The sequence below is a fragment of the Thalia democratica genome, chromosome 8 (genome assembly GCF_965202585.1).
Source record: "Thalia democratica chromosome 8, ktThaDemo2.hap1.1, whole genome shotgun sequence".
In the NCBI taxonomy this organism is placed as follows: Eukaryota; Metazoa; Chordata; class Thaliacea; order Salpida; family Salpidae; genus Thalia; species Thalia democratica.
In genome coordinates, this window is record NC_139172.1 from 23605523 (window position 1) to 23620687 (window position 15165).

The 15165-nt window shown below is 27.2% G+C and overlaps 1 protein-coding gene across 1 annotated transcript in view; it reads left to right on the top strand.

Moving 5' to 3' along the window:
- The window catches only part of LOC145843038 (uncharacterized), a 28104-nt gene extending 13364 nt beyond the window's left edge, over window positions 1–14740 (top strand). The window contains exons 6-7 of the mRNA XM_082950507.1: window positions 8167–8521; window positions 13268–14740. Coding sequence (XP_082806633.1) covers window positions 8167–8521; window positions 13268–14191 — 1279 coding nt within the window. The 3' untranslated portion in view covers window positions 14192–14740. The remainder of the gene's footprint in view (window positions 1–8166; window positions 8522–13267) is intronic.
- The last annotated feature ends 425 nt before the right edge of the window (window positions 14741–15165 follow it).

A 15165-nucleotide genomic window follows, 5' to 3' on the forward strand; every position in this document is an offset into this window, starting at 1 on the left:
AAATATATTAGACTATAATAATAAAGCCTTACAACATCTTTCCTTATTTATTTATTCATTTATTTATTTAGTCATAAAAGACTTCAAGCTTTTTAAGCATTAATATAGCTAAATTATAAAATATATAAACTTTAGGCAGTTTAACTTAAAAACTACAGTAAAAAATTAACGAAAAGTTTAAAGATATTTAATGCTTTTTAATTTAACATTCTTTCCTATTTCTTTTGATTTAGCTAAGGTACTGTTTTAAGTAAGAGTTAAAAAGACCGGAGTAACTGTTAAATTAAGTTGCGTAGTACAAGTATTCCAATTATGGTTTAAAAATAAGTAAAATTAATTAAAAATTTGAATTCTATTTAATTATAACTAAATTCTAAGTTCTCAGCGCATACTGTTTTATGTGAATAGTTTTTATTTTTACACAACTATTTTATGTAAATTTTTGTAAAAACTGACACTAAAAAACCATTTTACACTTTTAGTTTAAACAATTCAATAAAACCATAAAATGTTATTGGAAACACAACTTGGTGCTTTTTTTAAAGTATATTTAAAAAAATTTTCTAAGATGTTATAAGTAAAGCTTTTTTTGATTAACGCTACAGCATTTAAAATAAAACAAACTCAACTTTTTAGTTGCTATATACATAAAACTAAATTATAAAAGTTATGTTTTGTTAGAAATGTTGGGAAAGTTAAAGTTAGCATTGTACTGACTATATATATTAGAAAGCGTACTTCTAACTCTGTTTCTATCAAAAAGTTATAGTTAATATTGCCTTTTAGCTATTTTAAATACCCTATATAAGTTTGTATACTTTTTAAGTATGTTCATGATGTTTTAAATTTCTTAAACTTAGAGTTTTAGATAGTAGACAACTTCAAAATGCAAAATTTTGTCATGTCAATAAACTACATGATAGTCATTGTACTTCTTTTTTTAAGTTTAGCGGCTTTTTAACTTAAACGGTTTTTATAAAAGTTACATATGCAAAAAATAAAAACGTTTTTAGATTTTTTTTGTAAGACAGAACTCTAAAGAGAAGTTTTAACAGAAAATTCTGCAATTCTTTGCACCTTGACTCTTTTTTGCAAAGTCATCCGTTACAGCGATAAGTAATTGGTCATTTGCAGAAGCGAAAATTTCCATGACCAGTGGATGACATCATCTGTTGCAAGCTTGTATGATTCATGTCATTATTTCCATGACGTCATTTTATTAGATGGTCGTTCTGCATTGTTCTGAAATTTGCATTTTTTTATTTTTAAATGTAATCTTTACTAGCTTAAAAATTAAATCTGAGTCTTGAATTTAATGTTTTATATGGGAATTAATAATATAATTCTTATATTTATATATTTGTCATGTTTTACGCCAATAAATGGCTAAGAAATTAACTTTAACTTTTTTACTTATATTACCTTGTTTATATTTGAAAGTCCTTCATTAAAAAACATTTTATTTATCTGTATCTCCTACGTTTCTTATAAGTTTCTTATATTTTAAACTTCTGGTGCAACCTAGTCTACAGACGGTAAAATTTTGATAGTTATATTAAACTCTTGTAACTTTGATGCTAATCATATCTGAAACATGCCAAAACTTTTATATGTAACAAAAGAAAATTAAATAAAAAATAAGAAAATAGCTTGCTTTAGATTAGGGGTGGGCAACGTAAATAATTGACGGGCCAGATCCAAAAAGAATTAGTCCTCAGCGGGCCGGAGCATTTTGAGTAAATCATCTACCGGATTCAGTTGGATGTTTTTTTAGATCCGGATCTTTATTCAAAAATGTTATCAAGATCCGGCTAAATACTAATTTTTGACAAGATTTTGTATCCGAAAAGAACTAATTTCAAAAGACTTGGATCCGGCTGGATGCTAATTGATCTGTTGTTTTAAATTTTGAATCAATTTATTAATTACCAAGGTTGTCAAGTATAAAATTTTAAGTCAATTTCTATTAAGTATTCATAATTCTATATTTATTACAACTCTGGACCGAAATAACATTAGTTAGTTTTATAAAAACAATAATTTACTTACTATGAGTTACTTGAGCCTAAGATTTCAGACTAAAACATAAATTTTTTTATCTTTTCGAAATTGTCTAATTTTGGTAATCCTTGGCTCGAGGCTACATTAATAATATTATTCAGAAATTAACTAACATTGCAATACTAAACTACTATATTTTAATTTAAAAAACTTATAAAGATTCATTCAAATTTTTGTTAGATTGTAAATTGTTATTACAAACATACACAAATAAATTTCCTAAACAAATCATACTTTAAGTTAATGAGATATTGTTTTGAAATATTGACATCAGTTGGTCATCATTAAACTTAACCATTTAATTAATCAAAAATTCCTTAAATAAAATATCAATAGCAGAAAAGAGTGCAAACTGTAGTCTCAACTTGGAATATTCTACTAAAATGTAAAGTTAAGCAGCTTTACTTAAAGTAAGTGTCAATGTTTTAAAAAACTACTTTTCTTAGCATTTATAGAACAACTCAATACACATCTGAAAAAGACATCAATTTTTTACATGTCATTTTTTATAAAAATCATTATGATCGGTAAGATCATCAAAGTTAGTTCAGCAAAAATTTTTTTTGGATAATTTAAGAAAGAGTTAATTCAACTGACTTTAAACAGAACAAGGTACTATAACAAAAGAGTGTTTTTATAACTACAAAATTTAAAAGCCATTTTTTAAAACGTTTTCAGGTTAAGTTCTTATAGTTTATTTTGTGAAAATAGTTTAAAAAAGTTTTTGTACAAATTTTGTAGCATTTACATTGGCTTGTAGGTTTTCATATAAATTTTAAAATGCCTAGCGGGCCGGATAAATTTTGTCCGCGGGCCGGATTCCATTTAAATTTAAAAAGGTTTTGGGGCCGGTCATTTTGACTCCGGGGGCCGGATCCGGCCCGCGGGCCGTACGTTGCCCACATCTACTTTAGATGCTTAAATCATTCTATTTATCTCATCCGTAAAAATGTTTTTATATTAAAAAAACGAGAAGAAAACACGATTAAAATATCTGTGGACTTTTATAAAAATGAACCAAAAATTTAGAAATTTTAAAAATAGAAAAAATTTAAGTTAAAATTTGTAAATAAATTTGTTTATAAACCCGAGATTTATGTTTAGTTTTTTATTAGGGAGTAAAAATTGATTTTTGTTTTATATAAACAATAAAATCTTTAAGATAAACATTTTAATATTGTTTTTACGTTATTTCTTATTTAAATTATACATTATACACCTATGTAATATTCTATACTGAAACATATTCGTTTTGGAAATTTATAAAATACAAAATATTATTAACAAATACAGTTTTGATTATCAAATACTATTTCAATAAAAATAATTCCTACAAATTAGAGATCTAGACAAATAATGAAGAGAAGTTTAGCTTTTCCTGGGATTAACTATATATTATTGTATTATAAAGATTATTAGATAAGAAATACTATCTTGATTTTAGAGTAAAAAAATTAAAAACTATCCTTTATCAGTTTTAAAGTTTTTGAGAATATTCATTACAATTTGAAATTCTTGTAAAATGTGTTTTGTAGGACATGTTTTATAATGAGAAAAAAAAAGTTTTATATATTTTTTGATTAAGTCCTTTTTAAAATAGCTTCATAAGTTTGTATCTACTTTTCAGTCTTTTAATAAAGAGAGTTGAAATATCGTGAGGAAATTAAAAAAAAATATTTAAGATACAACTCCTTCCTCAAAGTAACATAAAAGTTTTTTATCACAAAGTATTTTTTTTTTAAGTTTGAGTAAAAATCAGAAATGTTTTCATTTATTTTAGATTTTAATACCAACATATTAAGCTGTTTTACAGTAATTTAGTTATTATTAGTCACCCATATTATTTGTAGAAAACAAAATGTACTATTCGCTTAGTGTTTTTTTTAATTTTAGTTTTTGAATTTAACAACTAATTAGAAAAAGTAAAAATTCTATAATTTTAGTATTTTAACTATATTCTTTTACCTGAGTGTTTTATTACTTTACCTTAAACTTAAACAAAAACGGTATGGTTTTTATAAAAAACTATTTAATGCCTTAAAAAACTTGGTGTAATAAAATCTTACCGAGTTTTAATAAGTTGTATTAAAATAACTTGTTCTGAAAAATGAATTAAAGACTTATTTTTAATTTTTTATAAACTTTTATAACTCTTTTTGGAGTAATGAATCAAAGAAGTGATGACCGATGCTATAAACAATAAAATAATTTACTGTTATACTTTATACTTAAATTTTCAGAATTCTAATAATTTTGTCTAAATTGAAAACAGTCTAATCTTCTGCCTTTAAACCTTCTCAATATAAATACTGTTATTGTATAGTTTTCAGCTTAAATTTTGGTTGTTGGTGCTGTCTATTTTAAATATTTTTTATTTCTTTTTGTAACTATAACTTTTAGAAAGTTTAAAATCTAACTTAGTCAAATTGTAAATGAATAAATTGCAGTTGCAAATGCTACGCATCGCCTATCTAACAATGCGATGTAAACTTAAATTAAGATGAATTTGTTACCAAATATTGGTATAAAACTTTACAGGTTAATAAATATACTAACTTTAGTGATGCACTTACCAGGTAAAAAACTGCCAAATACGTAAGCTATTAAAACAAAACTTTTAGCTTATGGATTATTTTATTTTCTAATTAAATAGGTAAATTCTAAAAATAACTAGAACATAAAAATAGGTAAAAAATAGCAGAAAAATGTGCAGATCCTATGACTCACGAAACAACATTTTAAACGGTCGACTTATATAATCGACTTTTGCGAGCCAAAAACTATTTCAAACAACCACCACCATTGTATACAGAGTGCCGAGTAGTTTTGTACAAACCGACGGTGCGCGAGTGAGTCATTGTGATTTTCAAAAGCAAACGTTGAAGCACTTGATTCGCTTGAGCGTGTTTGCATTGTTGCCGCCGAGGACCGACGGAGCAGCCTGCCTTGCCACGTGTATGCTAATGTGTTTGTTTAGAAGAACATGGAAGATACGACTTACGTAACGCGCGAGTTTGTGTTGAGGTCTTGTGTTTGGGTGTGTAAAATGTTGGTTTTGAAATTAAACATTGTGTGCATAAGACGTGTTAGGCTTGAGCCTCTTTTGGTAGATGAAAACAAGCTTCTGTTTTACTTTCGAATCTGTGCCTCAATGATTTAGAAAAATTATCAAGTCTTCAAAGATATTAATAATAGTTATCATTTTGAAAAAATCTTGTAGGAACTTGAGATTGGGCCTCTTTAGTATCTAAATTTAAAAAGTTTTACTTACAGCAAAAATAAATTGTGAAAAAAAAAACAAAAAAAACTAGATAGAAAGTATAAGAAAATTCAAAGTTTTACTTATTTTTTGATATAAAATTAACGTGATACTACAGTCTAAAAATAGCAACAAGCTGTCAACGTTTTGGTAGTGCAAAAGGGTAATGCACTGTTTAGCTGGGAATTACTTATCTTATTAAAAGCACACTTACATCAAAGTTAAATCCAAATATTTTTTTTATTATTTACTAAGTGGTTAAAAAAATACAGAAAACAGTTACAAAATAACTTAGAAAAAAAAAACAAACACAAAAAATCAACCAGTTTACTTAAAAATGTATAAATGTAAAGATTAAAAGTAGAAAAAATGTATACAATTTTTGTTGTTTTTAATATTTTATAAAAAGTCTAAAACTTTAAGTTTAAAAAAGGTTAACAGTTATTATTTGAAAGTAGGTATGAAAAAAAGTAACTGAGAGTAATTTCTAAAAGTTTAAAGTTTAGGCTTTTTGTATTATCAAACCGAGTGATTCTACTGTAGAACTGTTATAAATCTTCATTTAATCATTATACTAAAATATAATTAATTCATTCGAAATCAAGTTTATTAAGAATTTTTGAGGTATAAAAATAAACTAACTCAAAATTATACTTTTATTTGCTTTTTTTTAGAAAAATGTTCAAAACAACTTACAAATTAGATAAGCTAAAAAACTTAACCTGATAAAGTTGAAGATTACTGTCAAAAATAATTAACTATAGAAAAAGCAAAATAGGCTATTATTTATTAAATGTTAAATTCAATATCTAATAATTTATAATTTACTATTTAGTACCACAACATAAACATTTGTTCTTATACAATATATATAACTAAATAAAGTTTAAAGCGAAGCTAATTTTTTTTTAAATTAAGAGTTAACAAGATAGTTTTCTACTTTTTTGGATATAGAATTAAATTAAATAAAGTTGAAACTAAAATATACACTTTTATAAAGTTTCATTTAAGAGAAGTTTAAACAGTATAATCATACAGTGACTTTAAAAATAAAAACATGAGTTAAAACTATCTTAATAGTTTTGGCGGTAGTAAACTGTCTTAAATTTAAACCACTTGATTAAAGTTATAAACACAACCTTTCATAAAATTATCTAAGTATCTATAAACACTAAGGTTTATAGCCTTTTTAAAAAATATTTAATAAGCTTATACAATTTATAGTAATTTAAGTAGAGAACAAAAATATTGTTTTATAAAAAAAAAATAAAAAAGCAAAAAGGTATGTATAAGTTTTCAATAAAAAGTTTTTCAATGTAACTTAATTTTTAGAATGATATTTACTTTTACTAATTTAGTATCAGCATTATATATTCTATTAAATAACACAAATCAAAAAAAAATAGCAAAATCAAAAATTTAATAAGAAAGGTTTAGTTTGATAACTGGGAATAAAATTTATTTAGTTTTAGCAACTAAAATTTTTATTGCATAGTAAATCTAAAACATATCAAAAAAATCTCTTTTACGTTTGTAAGCATATTATATTTTTTACGGAAGTAACTTTTTAAATTCATACACGTTAATGACTATTTTAAAAGTTTACTACATTCTTCCTCATTTTTTAATGGTATTTTCTAATAAGTAGTTTTAAAAATTAAAAGTTCAAAGTAAAGATTTCTTTCTTTTGTTATAAAATTGTATGTAAATAAAAAAACCAGTTCCTTAAAGTTTGAACTATCTAAATTTAGAAAAGTACCTGGAATAGATTTAGTTTCTGTGAAAACTAACCGCATAAAAATTGCTTATACCAAACTCAATAAACTCGCTGTGTTGAAAAACTTAAAAAGATTTTTTATGTTCTGTGAAAAACTAACATCAGTACATTAAAAACTTTTAAACAGAAAAAAAAAGTGATCAAAAATTATGCTTCTTTGTTTTTCAAATGCATTGTTCTTCTAGTTTATTTATAAACAATAGCTAGAACAAACATCAGTTATAAAATAAGTTTTTAGAAGTTTTGATTCTAGAAAGAAATCTACAGAAAACGTATATGTTTCCGACAAAATATACCTTTATATTTGAATAGACTTTAAACTTCATTAGCTGAGTTTTTAAAAGATTTTCTAAATCAAACTGGTGGGAAAATAACATATGGGGAAGGTGTAGTGTTAGATGTAAACAGGTGGAAAATGAAATTTAGTCTTAAGTGGTAGTCTGATTCCACTATATACAAAACATTGGAATTATTTCTCATTAGCTTTGTCTACTTCAACTTTGATTAAAAACTTTTCAAAATAAATCCGAAATTACGCTATTACGCATGTTTAGTTAAAACTTTTTGGATATGTAGAATAAAAAAGTTTTATTATTGTTTTTTCATATATAAGGACAAAGTTTAAACCGAAGTTATCTTTTTATACTAATAATCAATAGCAACAAGTCTAGTTGGCTAAATGTTTATTTAAACAAAGTTTTAGTTCTAAGTTTAATTATTAAGCGGAGTAAAATCGTAAGAGTTTTAAAAAAAATCGAAACATTTAAATAATACCGATATAGTTTGAATTATAAGATTTAAATAATAAAGTTAGTAACGAGAGTGATTAAAAAATTTAATAAATATACTCATGAAACTTGAGTATGCTTAAACCTTGCAATGTTGTTTTCAAATGTAGTAGTGTTTACAAGTCAATTTTAAAAGGACGTAACTATCTTTTCTAAAGTTTTATTGTAGCTCGTTGTGCAAGACAAAAATGTTTTATATGAAACGTGGGTGAAGTAAAAAGTAATTTTCGTCGGGTAACTTTATCTGCTGCAAAGCAGTTCAAAAAGTTTGTAACTACTAGGAAGGTGTTTTACGAAAAAGAAAAAAAAAAGCGAACGAGAGAAGCTGCATTCTGCATTTGCTTTTTTCCTCCGTTCAGCAGCGCAGCAGAAAGGCTTTCGAAACGCGTAAAAAGCAAAAAGGATAAAAGAAAGGTTTTGTTGAGTGAAGAAATCAACTGCGCAAATAAACTCGCGGACGAGTGCGAACGGAGAAGGCGATTGCTTTTGAGGCTGCACCCACGCGAGCACAATACACACAAAAGCACATTGAAAATGACCAAGACAGAAGCGATCGACGTTCCGATGAGCTTCAGCTGCGAGCAGCAGATGATCAACAGCGAGAGGTTTTTCGGAATGAGCACCAGTTCTGACCAGGTTTGTTTTGTTACGAGTTGTTTGTCTGAAAAACTTTTAAACATCAACTTGTACACTTGTGCTGCTAGTTTTAATATTAAAGTGAAAGTACCGGCTGTTGACGTTTACTATGAAAATTAGGTTTTGATTATAGGTTTACTAATGCTTAGTATAAAACAAGCACTGGTTTTAAATATGTTTCTGGCGTGATGCTAATGCATCGAACTTTTTACTGAAATATCAAGGTCTATATACTTAAAAATATCTAATATTGAACTAGTTTATATAATTATTTTAAACGAAAACAAATATGGTCTGGTCAGTGTTTTATTTTTAATAGAAGATAATACAGAGAAAAAACCTGCGTTTCTAGTACTAAGAGGGAATTAAGGGGTTACTGAAGTTACACTAGGTGAAAACTAAAGTTGAAACAATAGGTAACATATAATTAAGAAAACATTCTATTTTATAATGCTGCATAAACTTTGTGTTTGATAAAATAACAAAAAACTATTAAAAAAAAACCTAAGTTAAACTTTTTTTTAGCGTTTCAGAAGATTTTAATTATTGTTAGTTTTATTTTTTCTAGCTATATATTTTAAATGTAGTCATTAAAGTTTAAAGTTTTACTTGTATTCTTTTTGTTAAACTTTACTTAGTAGTTGTTTAGAATTTTCAAAGACTAAATTTAATTGAACAGTAATTGTACTATAACTATTTTTTATCTGTTTTCATAACACTGAAATTGTTTTAAAGAGGGAAAAACTAAAGTTTTGTAGATATAATATTAACTATATTTACAAACTAGCCAATAACCTTATTTTAATCAAAAAACTAGTTCAAAAATTAAACTTTGTTAAGTTTATTGAAGTTAGATGAACTAAAAAAAAATCAAACTTAAGCATGCTTCGTATATTTGCTTACAAACATAACCTATATAAGTATAAGTTAAATACGTATCATCATAAATAACTTTTTTTTTTATGTCATTGCACTAAGCTGGATATTCAAAAAAAATTGTTAGATTAAGTATACTTTATTTTACTAAAGTTGTATTTATTTTGCTAAAATAACTACTTAAATAAAAATACTAAAACTTATCGTGTATAAAAAAATAGTGTTCATTTTATAATTTATTTGTTAACAGTAAAACTATTTGAAAAATACTAGATTTTCTCAAGCGATTTTTATATTTCTACTACGTAAGTAACCAAAAAGTAAGTTTTAAACAATTCTTTCAAAAAGTAAACTATTTCTAATAACAAAATAAAACCGTTTATATTTAATTAGTTCTTAGATTCATAAGAAAAATTAAAGAAGCATAGGTTTAGTTATTAAATGTCCCTTTTCTTACTTCTCAAGCAGTCAAAATACTGTGCTTAAAGAAGTTTATACATAAACAAAGTTAAAACCTTAAACAACTTGAGCTTATTTTTAAACCTCAAACAAAATTAATTTAAACTTAATGTTATGTGATACGGACGAAATGACTTTAATATACATGTTTGTTTATACAAATTTATTGTTCTCAATTATATATGTGCGTTATGCGTGCATAAACAAACGAGGAGAGGTTATTTAACTTATTGAAAAAATTGTTGAACATGAATAGTACTAGCTTTGGTCCTTTTTTATTTTGTAAATTGAATTGATTTCTTTGGTTTATTGTCTTATTTGCTATTTTGATTTTTTTATTGAAAAAAGGTATACCTATAAGCCAGTGGCGTAGCGTGTTATTTTGGTCAGCGGGTGCGCAAATTATTTTCTCAAAAAGTCCCCTAAGTTAAAACTTTTGTTAATTAGCTATAAAAAGATCTTTTTATAAGTAATATAATTGAAATAAATTTATTAAGTAAAATAAGTTCGTTAACTGTTTTAAAAATTATTTATATATTACAAAATTAAACAGTTAAATAAAAGTATAAAATTTCATTAGAGTTACTTATACTTGCACAAATGTAAACTTACTAGATAAAAATTGTTTTTACTACTTACAGTAAACTTTATATTTTTAAAAATGAATATATTCAATAAAACGAAAGTATCTGTTTTGTTTACGAAAAAAATATCAATCTTTTTAATATACAATACAAAAGTGATAACAACACCTCATCGCACATAATTTAAATAAAGTTACACAGAAATTAAAATAGACCAACTTTAAAACTGTTATTACAATTTATTACAGATATGTAAAATAGTTAAAAGTATACTTTTTAAATTTAATTAATCTGATTGTATTTTTTTTCAAATAAAAATCACAAACAAAGTTTATTCCTCATAGGCCGACACACTTTTTCTTGTATGTTTACAAAAATAAAGATCAGAAAACTAGCTGTAGTCTTAACATTTATTGTAGCATAAAAATAAAACTTGTAAAATTGTTTAATTTTCCTTTAAACGTGACGTAGTTTTGTAAATTTTTTGTAGAAAAATCTGTCATAAGGTTATACTACTGCGGTGCACTAATTAGTTGCGTTCTTTTTGAGTCTAAATTTTTAAAAGTTAATGAAGTTATAAAATTTTTCCTTATGGAGTCTTTCATCAACATCGGTGCGCACTTTCGCTTGCGCACCAAGTCAGTATATTAGGTAATTTCCCTAACTTGTCGCTAATTGGTATGCAAAATTTCGTTTAACTTTTCGAATACTAGATAAACATAGTTGAAAAAAGGCAAATTAGTCAGAAAAAATAAATAAAGAATAAAGATATTATATTCTTTTTTTTTACTTCTTTTCTTTTTTTGGGTGGCACGCATGCGCCAGTGTCCCTCCCCACGCTACGCCCCTGCTAAAAGCTAAACTTACAGAAAAATGTTTTTTTTCAGAAAAGTGTTTCTAAAATACAATAAGCTTTATTTTAGTCAAAAAGGCTAAATATATTGTTTATAACGTTAAAATCTATGACATCTGTTTCTAACTATCTAGTTTCTAACTAAATTAAATAGTATAACATCAATGAATATTTTTAGTTGGAAGCATAGTTAAGTAAAAAATGTATGTATATTTTTAGGAAAACTTTTAAAACGTTTACAAACATACATTATACAGAGTTTGTTTGGTGTGAACAAATAATATAAATTCAACTCAAAATTGTTTACAAAGTACTATGTGATAAGTAAAAAATGTATGTTACGTATGGCCATAAATGTCTAGCTATCCGTAAAAGTATTTTTAGTTTCTTTTTTAAGAGGCTATTTAAACTTTCAAAATTTCTAAAGTTTGAATAATTTAAAATCCTAGCTTGTATAAATAATATGACATGCTTTTTTTATGATTTTTTATTATAAATTAACAAAAATTTTAAAAGTTAATCAAACATGTTAAATTTTAATAATGCATTTTGTCTATCGTCTTATACTTAAGGTAGTTTATATATTCTATGTTTACTTAGTTAACTACATTTAAAACTAAATTAGTTATGTTTACTAAAATATTTTTCCTTAAAATTACTGTTTTAATAACTATTAAGCAAAATTAGTGTTTGAATATAACTAGATTCAGTTCTATAAAAAATAAATGCCAAGACTTACAAAAATCGAATACAACAAATATTAAAATAAGTAAATTTTTAATTTTACCAAGTAATAAACTTTAACTATAAAAATAAAACTTTAAACTTTCATAACCTTAATTTAAAAAAATATCAGCTTAATAAGTTCAAAAGATTTTGAATTTATAGTACAAACTTTAAATAAAAGTAATAACTTTTTTCTTTGATTTTCAAAACAGTTTAAAACTCATTTGAAGCTAAAATAGTTCACTCTATAATACTTTTGCACGTAAAGTGACTTAAAATTAGTATCTAAAGCTTTTCATATAGATCATGTTTCAGTTTTAAGCCTAACTACGCTTCGAAGAAAGAAAGCGGCTTTAAAACTGATTTGTATCTTTATAAAGGTTTTAAACGAGCCTAAAGTTTTCTAAGAACGTTTTTTGTAATAGAAGTAAATAAGTCATAGGTACTAATAAGGTGTAGTTTTCAACAAAACGCTTAAAGTGTAAGACATTTTAAAGCATGCAATTTTGCATGTAAAAGTCGTAAAATTTAGCTATAAATGCTTACAAAAACATACTTTATGCATTAATAGACGATTAATTTAAACCATAAGTTAGTTTTCAAACCCAAATGAAAACTTTTTAAGTTGAACTTTTTGCAAACGCTAAACACAACAGAGAGCAGGCGGAAATCATAAAAATGTTACGCATGAAAACGTTCTGCTTAGCATAAGCTTGAAAGGGCAAAACCAAAGTTTGCTAAAAGCGATTTAACAAAATCTGTTTTTGCTCGTACGTCATTTTTATGTTCTGTGTTCATTGTTTGGCCTTGTAACCACGAATAGTACCAACAGAGTGCAGCAAAGTTTGTGTTGCAGCAATGTAGAAACCTTAACTAAGACTTTAATGTCATTTTAAAGATTACAGACGTTCGACAACATTAAAAAAAAAGTAATTCAAAGCATTAAGCGATATACATAAATGTCCTTTAAAGTTTCTTTACTTTTAAACCTTTAAAAGTTTAAAAAATGAGATATTTTTCACATTACTTAAAATTTTTTTTGAACTATCTAAGTTTGTATCCTTATACCATATACGTCACAATACTTTATTTTTCAACTTTTTATTCTATAGCCTTTATTATTATATAAACAAAAAAACTTAAACTCGAAAGATGCTTAAACTTTCTCAACTTAAAAAAATAACTAACTTAGAAAAACGTTTAAATAAAACTAACAAATTTATTCAAAAACAAACTTTAACATTTCAGAACGACCGAAAACAGCAAATCGACGTGTTGATGCAGCAGCTGAGCTTAGAAAACGCCGAGAAAAATTTCAAGGAACACTCGAGCAACTTTTTATCCGAGAACGCGCACTGGCAACCCCCCTCATCGTACAGCGAGCAGCAAAACTCATTAAGCAGCAGCGTGTACTCGAGCGGCAAGTCGTCCAGCTTGCCCTCTCCCACCAACCAATCAGAAGTCTCCCTGATGGCTTTGCTCAACATGAGCACTGCGGCGGAGGGGTTGAGCAAAAGTTCCTGCTGCGAGGGAGCCAACTCGCTCCGCAACATGCTCATAAACCCTCTCCCGCTGGCCTCGCACCTCCAGACGGCGGTCGACCAGCAGTTCCTGGCCAACAACTTAGCCGTGGCCACTTTGCAGCACCTGCAGCAGACGACCCCTTCCAGCGTGGTGACCACGAGCAAGTACAAGACCGAGCTGTGCCGCCAGTACTCCTCCTCGGGCGCGTGCAAGTACGGGAGCAAGTGCCAGTTCGCGCACGGCAAGGGGGAGCTGAGGGACACGCTGAGGCACCCCAAGTACAAGACGGAGCCGTGCAGGACGTTCCACTCCACCGGTTTCTGCAATTACGGCAGCCGGTGCCACTTCTTGCACGACCAAACTGCGTTCTCTGCGAAAAGCAGCGAAACCGAGAATGAGGACGTGATGGGCAAGAAGCGCCACCACTCGCACCACTTTGACGCGGGCCAGAACAGTTTAGGGGCTTACCCCAAAAGCTCGCCCCCGCCCGGCTTCCGCCAACCGGCCGCTTTCGGCGAGCGCTGCTTCGAAAAGCCCAACGATTACGACTTTGACGCTTTCTGTTCCGCTTTCAAGAAACCGGCCGACGTCGGAGTCATCGGGTCCCGCAGGTTGAGCGTTTTCAGGTCGCTGTCTTCGTCGGAATAGCGTTATGACGTAATAATGTTGAGGTGTTTGGGCCAATTTTTGTACATAACTAATTTGTTGACTCTTTATCAAAAAAGGTAAACTACGCTGTAACGGATGTGATGGTCGGACGTTTTTTTCGAGTTCAAAATAAGTTTTTCAGGGCTTGTTTTTGCTTGCTTTTTATTGAAATTATGAGTTCTATATTTATTTATTTATGTATTTGCTTTACATTTTGAAGCTAGTAAAATCATTTCTTTTTGAACTTTCTGTAAAAAATAACAAAGTAGTGCGTATATTAACGAAATATTTTATAGGCCTTATAACCCTTTCTATATTTTTTTTGTAGATACTAAAAATTTGAATATGCTTTATTTATCAACCCATAAATATTTATTTCTCTACAAAGCCTTAGACGATCTTATAACTATACTTTGCTGTTATACTTTCTTACTTTTGTTTTAGTTTTTAGTTCCATTTACACTCTACAGGAAAATTAACAGTTATGCTATATAGAAAGAGATTGAATTTGTAAATAATCAACGTAAAATCTTATTTGAAGGTTCTTTCCTTATATCGTTTTTAATTAATAAATAAAATTACAACATTGAAAAAATTTCAAACTTGAAAATATTAAGTTATAATATACATGTTCCACAAGTAAGCTACTTATGTTAAACATTTGTATTTTGTGGTTGCAGTGAACGAGTTTTGCATTAAAATGTGAACACTGTAAAAGATTTAACTTTTTAATTTTGTTCGAAAATTTTACTAAATTATTAAAATATATGAACATACAAATTAATAAATACAAAGAAACCCAATTATTATTTGAAATATCAGTTTAATTTTCTGACATATAGACATAATATTTAGGTGACTTTTTAAAGATATCATTTGTCTAGAAAAAAATGTGGGAAATTTAAAAAAAAAAATTTGCAAAGCGACAAAGCTCTTTGTAAAACTTATAAAAACTCATTAAGTATGCTGTAAAT